The following is a 17,510-nucleotide window of genomic DNA, read 5'->3' as shown; positions in this document are numbered from 1 at the left end:
CCAGGCTGTCTTGTCCCAATTAACAAGATTTAACAAGAGATGCTGTAGCTAAGTCTCATTACTGTTAGGCAATACTCAGTTGCATTCTGAGCTTCCTACTGTGCCACACTTCAGATCTGAGTAGTAGAACCAAATAAGACCAAGTGAAAATAAAATGATCCAAGTATGTTTTGTGTGGCAGCAGTTTCTGGGTCTTCTTTTCTATTTGCAATTGTTTTCACTTGCTTTCTGCCTTACAAAGTTAAGAACCTATTATTTTTTAGTTCACTGATCATGAAGTGCTTCATTACAAATGAAGGATGGAGGTTATACAGGCAGGCTCCTACTAACAGCCACCTGCCCCATTTCCGCTTTGGGGACTTCTGCCTGGCAATCCACAGGATAAACCATCACTGCTTTGTCTTCCTGCATGAAGGCAGGGCAAACAGGTGGCTCCAGAAAGCACCAAGAACTTTCCCATACTCACTTAGCCTCACTTAGGCCTCCAATTATCACATATTTAAGTTTGAATCCATTTCCATCAAAAATAAGTAATTCTAGTAGTCCCAATCAACCTAAATATTCCATTTATCCAACTCAAGCATACTAAACCAGACTGGGGAATGGCTGCACGAATCCTTTCAGCAGCAACCACTGTATTTGCTTAGCATGGATGAAGGCCCAGCAACAGCACCTTCCCCCAGCACCACATCTTCTGCAAGACTCCACCATCTCCATGGCCTCTGGTACTGCATCCTAAAATAATGCAGCTGCCTCTCAGTTCCTGACTTAGTCCAAGCCACCGTCCCCTGGAGCTTAACTCCTTGGGGACAGCAGTTGTGCCATGAAGTCCAGCCTCCTGCTGCCCACACAGGGCGGCTGCCAGAAAGGGCAGGTTCTAACACCTTTGTGGAGTCACAGCAAGGAAGCACAGCAAAACAGGAGCCAAGATTAAAAAATCAGTTCTTCTTTTGTAGCCATGTCTTAACACAGTTCTTATTTTGCCTTAAAGTTGCTGTTGTAGCATAGTGGGTTGAAAAAATCCAAGAGTGACTAACAAGTGTAACAGGAAAAAAAAAAAGAATCAAAATGAGCACAAACTCTCCCATGTTACATTTCTTTGTATTTTTGGAGATAGTCTGCTGTTATATTAATAAGACTACTGCTACATGGAGCGGTTTTAAATATGAGCCAGTCCTACAGAATAATCTGACATAATGGTTAGAAATGAAACCTGCAGCTAGGTATAAGGTTGTATCCATTAAACACACCTTCGATTTCTCCCATTTTTGCATGAGGTAGAGATACACCCAGTTCTGTCCCTCTGCTTGTGACAGAAGGTGCATTTAGGGCTCTGATGCACACCAAGCTAATACATAGGAACCCAACCTTTACACAAGGCCTAATTTCAACCGTAAGCTGCTCCAAACAGCTCTGCATAACACCAAAAGTCACCTGCGTCAGCACTAGTGCCTTCATACACATGAACGCTTTGAGTCATACTTTTATTCCTGAAAGACTTTAACAGCTTGATACTTAACCTCACACATGAGGTGCTTCAGAGTTGCAAGACAGAAGTACGCCACTTTTTGGGCAGGTTTTGGCCTTTAAATGAAAAGCAAACACAATTTTCATTGCTCTTATGTCATCTGTGACACTGCTGATGGGTTTCACCATGCCAAATACTGTTAAAACTTGGCCCTGAAGTTTCTCAGGCTTAACAGTTTGCCTACAAGTCTGATCTCTTGCTACAGCTGTGATGCAGGAAGGATGCTGCCACCACCACCATGTAAATACCTTTTATCAAGAGTTCCATCAGGGTTCTTTGCATCAGGTGCTGTGCTCCATTTTTCCAGAGCTGTGGAGGCCACTTACCTCATTCAGCCAGTCCAGAATGTTGTTTCTACAACATGAAAACAGTGATGTTCCTGTCTTGTTAGCAAGCTGAATGCATCTTTTGAGGAAATCAAGTGGTCAATCCACAAGACCATTTGTACCTGCAGTTCTTTCATTGAAAAGTCAGAAGGGATGAAGAGATGGAGGCCTTATCTGCCTCCCCCCAGCTTCACCTCAGATAACATCACCACTGCTGGAAGAAACACCAGGAGTGATTATATCCACACTGTCTCAGTAAGCAGAGAGGAACACAAACAATACAGCAGGTTACAGGAGGGAGGATAATGAGTATACAGTGAAACAAGCACAAACACAGTACTTCAGCCTTCGCACTAAGCATGGGATACTTACCTCCCTCACATTTTGTTTTCCTAAAATTTCCTTTCCCGAATAGGCTCTTGTTTACATCATATAGTAAAAGCCAGTTGCTACACTCCTAATGAGGAAACATGGCCTGAAGATCTGGCAAAAGGACTTTGAGTAACTTTTTACTAAAGCCAAGCACAGGCTGCTGAACTGCTCACATCCACCAGGTACACTGGCAAGGCCCAGCCTGACCTTCAGCCCAGCTGTTTCCCACCACAGCAAGCAATTAGGAACCAGTGATGGACATAGTCTGCAGAGTTCATTCCTGTTCATCCACAAATAAAAGCCAGAAGTGCTGGCTGTTCCCTCCATTTTGTAGTGTCATGCAACTCCTTTGTGAGGAACTGAAGTTCTTCTTGCAAAGTCTCACCTCATTCCCATAGGCAGAAAATCTTGGCATTCACTTCACTGGAGACAAATCTCAATGAAAAGGACTTACCAGCATGAATCTTTTTCCCCGACATGATGACCAGATATTCTAAATATCTATGAATGATATTCTGACACTATTAAGTTCTTAGGACTCTCTGTGATGGCATTCACAGCTTTTTATAAAAACTAAAGAATATTAGAATAAGGCAAGAAATGTCATCTGCATTTGCCTCCAGCCCACCGACAGCTCTTCTCTTACTGGAAAATTTAAGTTAAAGATTAGCTGAATTTTGTGCAGCTCATTATAGAAGATTAGAATTACCAGTGAGTTTCTCCAGCATGTGATAATCATCTTCTCATCAATGCATTTTTTAAAAATACCCAATTATTGCTGTATTTAGATTACTCCCTGGATTAGGAGCTCCTATTTAATTACCATGTTTCACTAGTGCTTGTACATCTTTAAATCTGCAACACAGACCTATTACTTATAATTAACTTTGCAGTAGGTCCAGTATCAAAGTTTCACCTCTCTCACTCAGTTTTACAAATCAAAAATTGCCTAATGCATGATAAATAATGCAGGCCCTGTTTATTCCATGCTGTGTGCAATTTTACATTGGAATTACAAGCCTTGTTGCCAAAAATGTCCTTCAAGACAGTAATTGGTACCTCACATTCTCCCCTTTTTTGCACCAATTAAAACCTGCAGGTGCACTAATGTTGTCATCTGGAATCTAACTGGTACATCAGAGGTGCTTTTCAGCAAATGTGTGCTATTAATAAAATCGGCCCATCCGGGGGATTGTGGATGATCTGTTTGCTGTTAGTGCTCTCAAGGCCTTCCAAGTATTTTACTAGTGCAAGACCAGACAATAAATTTTTACCTTTAAAGTAAACACAGGTTGTCATAAGAACTTACATTCAGTTGGAAATACAACTTCCTCACTCACTCGATGTATATTTGAAACAGGCAAATGGTATCTTCAGGACCGTCTGAGATTTAAAGGCCAGACATGACTGTTAAGGTCATCTACATTCTCCCGCTGAACACAGATCACAGAATTTCTGTCTCAGCTAGAAGTGCTTTTCAAGAGAAACAGACAAAATGGGCTTAGAAAAAGAACAACAAATTAATGACTCTCACCAATCTTGAGATAGGTAGCGGAAAACAAGAGACACTGATGTCAGGAGCAAAAATATGCATTGGTTTAAAAGGGCTGATACTTCACTCACAGTTCCAGAGAAGGAAAAATCCACCTACATTTTCTAGTGACCATCTAGCCCCAGTACAAAAGGTGTTGTTTGAACCATGAGACAATAGAAGTACTATAAGCACTGATCAAAAGTTCCCCAAACATCTTGCTGTAATTGTTTGGGCTTTCCCCCCCCCGCCAAATGATGGGACTACAGTAGGCATCATGGCACTACATGCAGGACAATACATCTACTTTTACGGGGAATAAGCACCACTTTAAGTGATCTCCCAGCAATACTGACTAAAGAATTCAGAAGACTGACTCCTAACAGAACTCCCCTCCTTGGCCTCTACCAGAGAAGTGTCAAATCTCTCCATTTTTTATTTAGCTTTAAAGGTCAGTCCTCATTTAAGACTCAACAGCAGTGCCACTAAAACCATGGTAGATTTTTGGGTAACTCTTTAGTCACTGAAAGAACTATTCTTTTGCAGCATATTTTTTTACAGCTTAAGAGATTTAACACTGAAACAGGAGGGCATCCAACACTTAGGTGCAGAGAGGTTTCTGTTCAAAAACCTATGGCACACAGCCCTGAAAAAGTTTACTTTGGTCCCAAGTCCTCCACATCTAAAAAGGTGTTTTGTCTGAGTAAAACGCCTGAAGTAATTAAGGGATTAGTGTGTCTTTAGGGCACAACCTTATTTTGCAAAAAGCAGCCAGGAGCTGTACATTCACAAGCAGAGACCCTAAGAGCAGTTCTCTTTTTCTCAAAAACTGTCTTCTGATGAAGACAGCACTACCATCCAAATGAATTTGGGCTGAAGGGTAGTTCTAACAGGGCAGTCAGGGAATGAGCCCATGACATCCTTTAACATGGCATGCGCCTCCTACCACCTGTGGAGGTGCAATGCTTGTACCAGATCCTTGTTCTGAGTACAGGAAAGAAAAAGGACATTCCATATATTCTCCCAGATGTTTGCAGAGCATGTGTGAAAATACCTGTCCCCATCTAGCCCTATACAACTCTGGGTGTCAGCTTTACAGAAATAAATCAACAAAATAATACTTGAAGATGCCTTTAAATAGTTTGCTCATTTTAACAGTCATTGAACTGAACACAAACAAGTTAAGAAACAACTGAATTTTTAACAACGTTCTTCAGCCAGAGATGACCATAAATTTTACAATGAACAGTGTGCACCTGGGAGGGAATTCTGTTTTCACAACATGCAAAGCTGATTAACTGGCAGCACTTTTGCTGAACACATCTGCACTCCTCACAGGGAAACACATTGTCTAATACTCTCAAATACTTACTTCACCATTAAGCATGTACAGAATTGAATAAGGAAAAAACCCAAACATAAGTATCAATAAACATAAGAGACTGTAATATGAATATAGACAAATGCAGTATTAAGTTGATCATGACTTAACAAATTCAACATGAAAAATGCAAGATTTGATGAACTTCATGGATTTTAAGATTTATATATGTATTATTTGTAAGGGGGTGTGGGACATGATTGTCATCAGAAAACTGAAAATGAATTCAAAATGCAGTCCTCTTACTGATTAGTGCCTGGGCCATGTAAGAGAGGGTAGACTTGGCTATTTTGTCCTCCCAAAATGGAATTCTGTAAATGTCACTCGTGACTACAGGAAGTTTCCTTGAAATTCTGGATAACCCTTCTTATACTGCAACTGCAGACAGGGTTGCCTGGGGGTAGGAAGAGAGAGCACATCTGCTTATTCCCTCTACTTGCTGATTTGTCAGCACCCATGCTAAAACACACTTGGACACACCTAAGCTGTGTCACCAACAATATTCCTACATAAACCAGACAGGACTCATATCATTTTTGACAGGGTTCTGTTCTGTTGCACCAGGCCTGTGTTCCAGATACTGAATTGATCTCTAGGCAGAACAGTCCAAACACACTCAGAAAGACTAAGATCTCAAACAGATTTTACAGTTAATTGTTTTCACGTGAGGTAACTCGGATCAGAGTTGACCACTTAACTTCCAAACACCCATATTAGAACTGGATGTTAGCTACACATCTGTTCAATTTTTTTAATTCAGTGAACTGAATAAATTACAATCCTGTTATCTCATTTTCCCATTTTAGAGTATTTCCAGCTTTACCCTGCTTACCCTGAAGGCTCCAGTAAAGCCTCCAGGGGGTTAAAGCAGGAAGGACAGACTCTAAACCATCCACAAAATGTTGTAATGTTTTGTTGAAATAAAAGCTTTAGTGTTTACAGGACACAAAAGGTCTTCATTTTCTGCAGGATTCCACAGCTGCCAAGATGTCTTGCAAAATGCTGTTTCTGTTTTCCTTACTAACCTAGAGAAAGAGAAATTAAAATGATGTAATTTCGTGAATAGCTTCTATACCAGTGTTTACTTCAAAAACAATCAAAGCAGAAATTCCAATGCACTTCTTTTTCAGTGCAGGAATGTTGAGTGTCAATCACCTGCCTTCTTCTGCTTCTGAGAACACAGTACACTAAACCCACAAAAGCTGCAATTGAATATTTAGTGATCTTTTTGATTTAATTACCCATGGTATTTTGCAGCATTATTCAAGGCGTGAGTAACTAACAAGAATCACTCAAAGAACCAGCATGCACTTTTGTCATTACTAGAAATCCTTTTCAACTACCAAATTTAACTTTCCTACTATAAAGTAGAGTCCTTATGCCTTCATTACTTGAAAGAGTTGTATTTATTAAGATGACAGATCTAGTCAAAAACATCTGCAAAGAAAAAAAAGTTAAAACAGGCTTAGCAGCATAACTCTGTATTCTGAGAAACCTTATTGCTACAGGAGAGAAACACCTTGGAAAAGAAATAAGACTACTTGAGAAAGCTGGGTGTTCTGCAGCACGCTGAGATACACCTTTGGCTGACCAGTCCATGGGAATGCTGGGCTTTAAGTCCAGAATATGTGAAAATCCATGTAGTCCAGTGTCCTGTCTTTTGCTGGGTTCATCTGCATTCCAGTACGTACAGATGACTGTAAACTGCCGAACAAGTGCTGGTGCTTGCTAGTCAGCTCAGCTCCCAGGGGCACAGAGCTGGGGGCTGCGTGTGTGTAAATTATCCCTTCCTGACAGACTGGGTCCTGATCCGGAGCCCTGTGACCCACAGTGCCATGCATTACTCACTCAAACAAAACCTGGGGAGATGACTGCAGTTGTAAAGGGGTAACAAGCAACTGTGAAGCATCAGCAAAAGCTTCATTTTAAAAAGTCTGAGAAATTTTCCCCACTGTTCAGATGCCTGCAGAGAGGGCAGGAAGAAATCAGACAAAGACACATGAGCCGAAAAAATAAGTAAGGGCATTCATACAAAGTCGTAGAAAAGCCGTTTGACGAGGAGACAACACCATGCACAGCATAAAACTCCCTACCAGCAAGGTTCCACAGCACTCCCTATATCTCCATTTAAGATGTGAGCACGAGAGTTTATATCTGTTCCAGTACTACAGTCAATAATGAACAGGAGAAAGTATTACTATTATTATTGTTGTTGTTGTTAAATAGGTGACAGTTCTATCTGAGGAATTTGGCCCTAGGAGCCTACCACTATTTACAGCCACACACATCCTATCCAAATGCTGTAAACAAACACTGTAAAACCTACAGACAGTGGTCTCACTGAATTGAAGACAGCAGATCAACATAGGACTAATGAAAATGTGACATTGAAAAAAAAAAGGGGGGGGGGAGTAATGAAAAGGAAGATCTACCTGAAAATGTCACTGAGAACCAGTCCAAGCTTTATAAGATAAACACAAAACCCCACAAAAACAAAGCAAGACAACAAAGAATGCTCCTCAGTAAGGCTATTGGGACCCCAAGGTAAACAACACACAGCACAGATGAGCCAAACTCTAAATCTCGCAGCAAGTGTACTGATATCCTGACTTTCAAAGGACCTTCTGCACATTTAATAGCTCTTCCCACTCTCTCACAGCCAACAAAAACAATACTACATTTTATCTATCCTTTTTCCATACCTATATGCCAGAAGTCCAGTGAGAGCAGCAGAGAGAAAGTGCCAAGTGCTGGGAAATTTTCAAAACTGTTTTACAAAGGCTGCTTGATAGATACAAGTCTCCTCTTAAGATCTGGAGACATTCTGTGCAGGCAGCTTTCCCAGGGAGAACAAATCTCCCAGTATCTGCACTGAATGTACAAACAGATGGGTATGTTTTTAGAAAGGAGTTGAAAATAACCATAGATGCTGCTTATATTAAGCATTTATGTAATTTGGAGGAAATTAGACTCCAAGCAGGCAACTACAGAGTACAAAAGCTTTCTTCCCCTAACTTAAAGATACCGTCAAGGAAACCACTCGTGTACAATCTGTTCAAATGGAACCTTTTTTCCTTCCTATCCATTTAACTATTTTCTTTCTTAATAGTCATATGCAACCACACTTCACTAGTGGGTTTCATGCAAGCAAAATTAATAGGTGGGAAAATGGGAGAGAATTAGTATCTGCCAGCTGCTAAGGATAACCTGATCCTATTCATGCCACCATATCTGCAAAACTACACAGACACAGGCAGTGCAAAAAGAGCCTCTGTAGTTTAACTGGAAAGTTTAGCTCTCAGCAAAATGGAACTGGGCAACAAATGTGTTAAATATCAGAGCTCCTATCACTAAGTGCCCTAAACACATAAATTAAACATTTGGGACCAAATGCTTTTAGGGCATCTGGGCCCATTTACACAAACAAAATATGCTTTCAAGACAGAAGGGACTGTAAAACCCCAAACAGCTGTTCTCTCGTCAGCACTGTCCTTGTGACACGAGGAGCAGGATGAAAAAACTGAGATGAGCTATTTGAATGCAGCCTAACTCCATATTAAGTGACAAAGCGGGCAGAATACTTTTGGAAGGTAGCCACCTACTTCTGTACACTTCCAGGCACCATACAAGTTAGTTAAGAAATTACTGACTGTGAGCTATTTGGACACTCCAGGTTTCCCCATGCCACAGCCCTTGAAGAACACAGCTGGTGACCCAGTATTCACTTCAGCTACTAACACCTCTGACTCCCCACGGGCAGGTTCTGTTCCTGCTCATGGACACATTTTAACCAGCTGGGAAAGAGCGTGTAGTATGTCACTGGAGCAAGAGAGACAGATGCTCTCCTGCACAAGACTTCAGCTTAGCAGGTCTGTGACACCTGGGAATGACTGCAGTCTGTCACACATCTCACATCCATGCTTTTGGTTAATGGATTCACCAGAGAGATCTATTTAATTAAAGAAACCCGCATGTCCTAATCTCAGCAGTGTGAACAGGATGGGTCATTGTTTTAGTAAAGATCTTTTAGCTAGAGAAAACACCGCTCCATTGAAATTTACAGAAAGACTTTTGCTAGCTGCAGTCAGTGCTTGAGAGAAAGATATATCAGCTGACTGATACAGCTGAAAACCCAGGGCTGAGTAGCCCATGCCCTCTGAGTATCACCTGATAAAAAGAGACAGTAGAAGCCTCAAAAGGTTTTCTAGCCCCGTTTGCTCTTCTGGGAGGACCAAACGCACGCACCACTGTCCTGCCATGACTGCAGCCTAAGCACCGAATGACTGCTACTTTTAGCAAGGCTTCTCCAACCCCTCTTCCCCAGTCCTACCGCTGTAAAGCAATTCATACAAAATTTACATTTGTGTGCATCTCTGCGAACAGCCTGACTATGAACACACATCAGCTTGGTAGTGGAAAAACCTGGAGGTTTATGTCTGAAAGGAATGGAGGGATTTGGATGCTTATACAAGGAAAGGAATAATCTCTTGTCTTTGCTCCTACAGTTGCTTTAGCATATAATTAAATCAGCATTTAATATAAAAACAGAAATTGAAGATGATGATGGGACCCTCAATTAAAGGAAAGCTGAGGAACTTTGAAAACTGCAGTTTTTAAAGTCAGCTTTGAATAGGAAACAACATAAATCAAAGGAGTGAGAGGTGCCTTTAGTTTCTTTTTGTAAAGCATCAAGGACACTTACTCATGTTAAGGAAACCTCACACATGCACTCCTAGGAACAGGCTATGCTTTGCTGTGGTAAGTTTATGAGAACCGCCCTGATCAGAAATGTACTTTGAGGCCCTAATATTCTGAAAATTATGTACATAAAAGCAACATAATGCATTCCAAAACTGGTTCAATGACTCCAGAGAAAGTACACTCCATTTACAACTGTCTTTCTTCTATAAATCATTCCTATCATTCCTGAAAACTCTACTGCTGCCATTTTTCCTTTTTTTTTTTTCCTTGAACACAACTACTGGCATAATTTCTGCAAGCCAGTCTGGAAAAAACCAAAAAAGCTTAAAAATCTGACTGTACTTTAAAAGATTTAACTCTTAGAAATAATGAATACCTATACAGCAATAATACTACAGCAAAGAAACCTTTTAAAACAACTATAGCATTACTTCTGCAGCCCCTCACAAGCAAAACCAGCTGTGTGAGACTGCTACAATAAGTGCCAAATGGGATTTTTTTAATAAGGTGAACACCTGCCCATTAAGAATAAAATGGAAAAAAACAAAAAAACTTATTTCATGCAAGCTGCCCACAGCTATCAATTGGCAGTAACAGTTTTTAAACCAAGCCAAATATAAACCAGTAACCTAGAACAGAAGGCTCTTTAAGGATATTAAATATTACTCACATTGAACACTTTAACATCTTTCCTACTTCTTATTTCTTCAACAAGATCCAGTGGCTTTCCCTTAGGTATTGGAATAGTTCCAAGCACCACAGTCCCTGAGCCAGCCAGCGTTTGACGAACAGCGTGAATAAAAGCCTGGCTGAAGAGTTCCATTTTACCAATCTCATCTATGACACAAATTCTTTTCTCTGTATCACCACCATGGTTTACCTGTGGAAAAGTGCATCAAGGGACTGTAAACAGCAAAACTTTGAACAAGCAACAGAACAAGAACAAGCAAATTTCTATGCTGACAGAAGAAATACCTCCAAAAGAAATAAATTCAACTGTAATACTGGGGAAAGTGGGAAGTCAAAGCTACTGCTGCTAAATGACAGACTTATAAATCTACAATTTCTTTTTTAGGACAGATTTTTAGTAGGATGGAAACAACCCTACAGTATAAATACCAAGTGCAATAGGAAATATCCATGATACCAGATTTCCTTTAAAGCGGAATTCTCATCATGGTCCCATATGAGCTACTTGACAATTAAGAACTGCACTTTGCCTACAAGCAGCTCTCAGTCATTCTGAGGGTCAGCAATTTTTAAAAACTTTACTCTTCTCACTGAATTATGCATTTAGTGATTACATTTAATTATGTAATCAGTAGTCACACAAAACAGGTATCTAAAAAAAGACGACTTCCATTAAATCTGTATTTGGAAGTTTCTCCTCTTGTAGTTTGCAATGATGGAGCATTTCACTCAGAGCTACTGGCTTTCTTCAAAGTTGTCTGGATAACAACCAAGCCATTTGCAAGCCTCTCTCACATTAGATATATATTGAGATATACCTTACTTTAAAGTCCTAGCCACTGGATAGTAGGGGAGACACAGCTAACCACATTTGTTGTTTGTTTGCTTTTTCATGAAGTGAATACTGTGCCAAACAGTGCCGTGCTGCAGGCTGTTAAGAGCTGCAGGGAAGTCCAGGAGAAGAAAAGGGTGACTGCTACTGAGGAAAAGGAAGCTTGCAAAGCAGAGGAACTCTTCAACTGCACTGCCTACCCTATTTTGGTAAAAGTGACTGAGAACAGTACTCCATTATTTATAGAAGTGAGGAGAAAATCAACTCAATTCAAAAACCATTATAGATCCATGAATACGTACCAATACAAGCCATATTATACAAAAACTGAAAAAAAAAAAAAAAAAGAAAAATTGAAGTATCTTCCCTTGTGAAGGCAAAGTATTTGCTTCTGGGAAAGTGAAAGAACTGCATAACATGCATGCTAAAATCCTTTCAAGCTAAGTCCCTACTGAGTAGCTGTTTTATCTAAAATCCTTTCATAGATCCGTGAGCCAAAAAGCCAATACTAGTCACTAGGTCACATATTGAGGAAGAGAGTATTCTGCTTTGAAAAAAACCTGAAAAAACTATCAGTCCTGCCTGATAAAGTTTGCAGAACCAGAGAAATTTTCCACTGCAGGATCTATTCCATTCTCAGTGGAGTGAACAAAGCCTTAAGAGCTGAATCTGTCCTGAAGTCTAAATGGGCACACGCCCATTCTGTGCTGCTCTCTCATCAAACCAGAACATACCTATGACTCTCCTGCCCTCACTCTTCATTTGTCTCTCCTTGTTTCAGATCTCTGATCTTCCCCCCTCTCCTCTTCCATTTTGGGCCATCTTCATGTGCGACCACATTCCCACAAAACTGATGAGCAGCACATGCACTGTGCGACTCTGCTGACCCCAGTTCTTCACTTTCTTGTAGTTGCAGAAAGCTGTGTAAGTATGGAAAAAATTCAACACTGCTAGCACTTTTCTAGGAAGATCTCTCCTGGATTTCATCTTAATTCAGTGGTAAATGGATTCCAAGTACAGCACTGGCCTCATGAAGTATTTTTTATTAAACTATCTTTCTATTTACTAACATCATAAATATGGTTACAGTGAAATTTAACATATAAAAGTTGTCCCATTTTATTATTATTTTCTTTCTCCCTTGCCCAACATCCTTGCTTCCCTACTCTTAGACTTCAGTGCTCTTTGACAAAAACAAGAATCAGATCCTCGATCTCATTTTTGCTCCTGGCACCTCTTTGGGTTTTTTTTGTTCTAAGTTCACCAAAAAAATCCCTTCTTCCTTGTCCCCTTGAGCTTTGGCAGTGTAGAAAAATCACAACAGGATTTTTTTAGTAGTGCAGTTCAGCAGCTGCTGCACACTGTTTGTGGCATGTTATTGCCAAAATCAGATCTGTTTTTGTTTAATTTTGGAGAGGGGAAAGGTTGGAGTGAGAGAGAGGAAGGAGAAGGAAAAAGGTAGTGACAGAATATTAGCGAAAGGATAGGAAAAAGATTGCGTGGAAAGTCTTATCACAGCCAGAGCACTCCTTGTGCAGCAGGCTAAATCCCAAATAATCAGGCTGCTCTTATCCGTCTGCAGGTATTTATACAGTGTTATTCTACCCACCGGATTCAAGAAACAAATGCTTCTACTGTAAGAAGGTGGGAATCAGAAGAAGATGGGGAGAAAGAAAGAAGAGCAGCAGCAAAAGCACTTTTTTTGGACCCACTGATTCCATCCAGTTTTCCATGGTAAGCCACTAGTGCGTTTTGTTTGCTTTCCAGTGTGAGACAGTGGCATAGAAAGAAGCTTCCTTCCTGCTGCCTCCTCAGGCCAAGGAGGTCCTGCTTACATGACTGCAATCTCTCTAATACCACAATAACCATAAGAGAACAAGCCAGATTTGCCCCCCCAGCTTCCTAACCCTGAAGTCAATCAGAACCAGCAATACCCAAGAAACAGGCTATTAATTAATATCAAAAACTAGCTCTGTAGAAGGGCCTTCCAATAACACTGATTATCATAAAGCATACGTTTATCAGCAGCTTTCATAGAATACTCACATTTCTCAGCATAGGTAGAACCAACTGCTCAAATGAAACAAGGTCTACAACATATTGTCCAACCCGGTATTCACGTCTTGAAGCAGAAGAATCAGAACTGGGGCTGAAAAAGAGATACACAATTCCTTCTAAGTACTGAGTTTAGTGAGAATTCACTGCAGTCATTTCAAGTGAATTTAAAAGAAGTTATCCAAATAAATCAAACCCCCTTAACTCTTCTTTAAAAGGAAGGGAAAGAAATTCTAAACCATGCAGTAAGTCATGCTGCAGATAGCTTGCTGTCAGATAATAAATATACCATATGCATCCTTCACAACTAGGCAAGCTCAAATTTCAACAGTGTATGGAAGGACAATTGCACTTAAAAGTCAGCAGGCATATTTACACTGAAATCAAAACTCATGCCTGCAGTTCAGATCTTTGAATTTTGTAATGTGACACTACAGACAGCATCACAGCAGTATCATCTCAGCATGGGCTGCAAAACCTTGGAAAAATACTCAGTTTGCATGTGCTGTACCACACTGTGCTAGGTGAACCTCCATTATTAGCAGAATGCAAACTATTTCATCACATCAACTCTGTGTGATTGAGGTGCTGAAGTCACACTGGACATAGACTAAGTTTTGCACTAAGTATGAAAATCTAAGTCTAGTGAATCAGGAGAGAATGAGAGGCACTCTGCACTTCAGAGGCCCTCCTCTGGGGCTCTGAAACCCTTTTTTTCTTAAAATTCACAGGCAAGTTTTGTGGACCAGTCAAATGTTCTTTAAAACAATGCTATATGCAATTTCATTTTCCACTTCTGTCTCCATAAATCAGCTAGTGGAAACACAAAAATCTTCCTCCCTGCCCACAATAAGCTACTTAACTGTATCCCAAAGGGACTTGGTCTCACAGCAAAAGGCTCAGCAGTACTTCCTCTTTATCTGGTGTAAAATAGCCAGTAAGGGAGAACACCCCTGCCTAGCACATTTTCAATATTTCACTGTGCAACAGAGACACTGCCTACATATACAATATAGGTATCAGCCAGGACACAAAAACCAAGCAAGAACTTGACCATGAAAGCCATGTGTGCTGGAAATCACCTTAAGAAAGAACATTTAACGTGCCAAAGGACTGGAGCAGACGCATAAAACAGTAAGCTGCTTACAGTTATTAAAACTTCAGTACCTGACTCTAGATAAAGGTCCTCGGTTTCCAGACAGAGTGACAACATCAAATCCTGTTCTCCTGCCACCTTCTCTAACTTCCTGTGTGTAAAATCCATCAATGGGAACACCCGAGGATTTTAGAGCTTGAGTGACTTTCTGGATCAAAGTAGTCTTTCCAACCCCTAAAAATAAAGAAGGGGAAGAAAGAACATAGCATTAATCTTCTGCACTAAAAGCCCATTTTTTAAATGCCACAGTAATGATTCAGTTCAGTGGGAACATTGATTACTTTTGAAGTTTGCAAATTACTTTTTCTAAATGGTAGGAAAGAACAGAAGCATCTTTTGAAGTTCATCCTGTACTGACACTGTAAAGTTTTATTAGTCTTTAAGAAGTCACAACAGAGTGGTACAAATATCCCAAGCTACCCATGAATTTGTTAGCTCAGATGATGCATGAGCAGGCCTCAAAGCTTACTACAAGGCAGGTACATATGTGATACAAAACCAATATCCAAGCTTGCTGGAAGACTGACTGATCAATCTCCCTTTCTACCACTGATATTCACTACTTTTAAGAACAGAGCTAACTTCACCCCCTTTTTAGATCAAAAGGTCAAAGCTGACTGCTATTACCAGATGCCTAACTGGCACAAAGGACAAGCTACTTCCACTGACGTCCTAGAAATCAGAAGCACTCAACCAAGTCATAGTCCCAACAACAGAAAAATGTTTCTTCTGGTAACTGAATCAAGAGACATTTTGACTAGTTACAGAGAAAAGCTTCTTTATTGTGAAGCCATGAAACAGGCTGCCCAGAGAGGCTGTGCAGTCTTCACACACTTTAAGGTTTTCATGACATGACTGGGTAAAGCCTTAGGCAACCTGGTCTGGCCTCACAGCTGATACTCCTTTAAACCTCATCAAGTCCCTTTTTCCATGAATTATCTTCTGACCCTATAATTTGTTTTCTTACCCTAACACAGGTCCTTAAAACTCTCGCCACAGAGAGATATCCTTGCACAGTCTGACGTACCTTTTACAATGTGAACATGGACAATGTTCCACACAGCCTTACAGTTTTTCTCCTTTGTCATTGTACAAGTACATCCCTCAACAATCTCCTTTTAAACTCACCTTTATTGCCTCTCATGAAATTTAGTGCCATCACTTCATTTTTAGTCACTGCTCTAAAAACTTCAGATGATAGAAAATAATCCTGCAAAATAAACCTTCAAATTCCTGGAAACGAGGAGCACAGACCAAATGTGAGATGCCTAAAGATGCCAACAGAAATCATCTCGACATGAACACACCAAATTTCTACTTTAGACTTTAAGCAGATATAGGAACTGCTGTCCTAACAGTCAATACCAATACAAAATACTCTGTGGCTTCAAAGGCAACTAGTCAAACGCTTCAGCAAACTTTTCAAATTTGAAGAAGAGAGCTTCCTGGCAGTTGAACAACAAAAAAATGACAAATGTGGCATCCTCAGTATCTAACATCTTTTCAAGGCCTTGTCTCTTGTAGGTGAATTTATACTAATTTTACTAAGTGGATTTGCTATCTCAAATTTGTTTACATTCATTCAGTAAACTGCCAAAGCTAGAGTGATACAAACTAAGTTTAAGAAAGCTTGAAGTTACACATTTAGCTAATCAAAACAGTACATTCAATTTCAGATAAATAAAGAGAGAAGACCTAAGCAGCCCTAACCTCTCCATCTCCTGAAAGGCTGCCTTTATTAAAGTGGACGGAAAGTCAGTGTGAAGTGGGTGGAATGTATTCCTATCTCAGCCTAGCAGCAGCATTTAAAACTAATTCCAGTCAAGACCGGCATCTGCAAGAGCTTCACAAAAAGAAGAATTAGGCCCACTGCTTTACTCCCACACCACAAAGGAAAGCTCTGCAATCATAATAACTGGTTAATTTCTTTATCAACCATAGAGTTTGACCCTCATACTATGTCCCACTCGGCCTCTGCAATAATCAGATTCTCTTACCATGACACATTACTCCCCTGCTTCAATCAAGGCCTGCCCATCTGGGACACCAATTATTACCTACACCTGCACTTCACTGAGGCGGGAGGTGCTAAATCACTACAATTAAGTTACAGCAAGGATGAGCTCTCAGAAATTATTAATCGCTGCAGTTTATACTGAAGCAAGATTATACTGAAGCAGTTTATACTGAAGTTGTCCAGGAGGTGTTTTTTTTTCCCCCAACACTGAACTCCAGGGCAGAAGCCTGGGACAAAGCAGCAGCGCCTGGAAAAGTACGTGCCTTGGAAGACTGGATGGAGACGTAAAGTGGCATTTCATTAGGAAAAAAATAACTAGTGCAACAGCTCTGACCTCGACACGGGGGAGGGGGGGAGCTCCGGGCCTGCAGCCGCGGAACCTCGGGCAGGGTCGGGCCCAGCTGCAGCTGGAGGCGCTCCCGGGGCTTCTTCGGAGCCCGGGCCGGTGCCGGGGCCCGGCAGCAGCTGCCTTCCCCGGGCTCTAAGCGCCTCACAGCCCCGCCAGCACCGCGCAGGACGGAGGGGAGGGGAGGGCTGGGCTGGGCCAAGCCAAGTCAGGCCCAGCCAGGCCAGGCCGTGTCCCAGAGCATCCCCTCAGCCGCGCCACCGCCCCTGCGCTGCTCCCCGGGTTCCTCCCGCCCCCATTACCTGGGGGTCCTGTGAGAAACACGTGCTTGGACATGACGGGACTGCGCTCCGCGCTCCTCCCTCGCTCCCGCCCCCGCCCAGCGCTCCGCCCCCGCTCCCGCTCCGCCCCCGGCCCGGCCCTGCTCCGCCCCGGGCGGGAGTGACCCAAACCCCGGGCGGGCGGTGCCCCCCGAGGCTTCGGGCGCGACGGGCCCTGCCAGGCTTGAGGCCGCCGCGGAGGCGGGGCCAGGCAGAGGCTGCTGCTGTGGTGTCTACCAGAGGATGGAAGCAACT

General features: G+C 41.5%; 1 protein-coding gene across 1 annotated transcript; it reads right to left on the bottom strand.

Annotated features, from left to right (window-relative positions):
• Positions 1 to 5,142: 5,142 nt before the first annotated feature.
• NTPCR (nucleoside-triphosphatase, cancer-related) lies at positions 5,143 to 17,298 on the bottom strand. Its single transcript, XM_082302435.1, has 5 exons — positions 17,238 to 17,298; positions 14,584 to 14,746; positions 13,408 to 13,510; positions 10,510 to 10,719; positions 5,143 to 6,163 (listed from the first exon to the last, which is right to left on the bottom strand). Exons 1-5 carry the CDS (start codon positions 17,269 to 17,271, stop codon positions 6,095 to 6,097), a joined length of 579 nt encoding a protein of 192 aa, XP_082158561.1. The 5' UTR covers positions 17,272 to 17,298; the 3' UTR covers positions 5,143 to 6,094.
• Between the last annotated feature and the right edge of the window lie 212 nt (positions 17,299 to 17,510).

This window comes from Coloeus monedula (assembly GCF_965178545.1).
Source record: "Coloeus monedula genome assembly, chromosome: 2".
Lineage (NCBI taxonomy): Eukaryota > Metazoa > Chordata > Aves > Passeriformes > Corvidae > Coloeus > Coloeus monedula.
The sequence above is the reverse complement of the archived record's forward strand: the minus strand, read 5'-3'. Positions and strand labels throughout refer to the sequence as shown.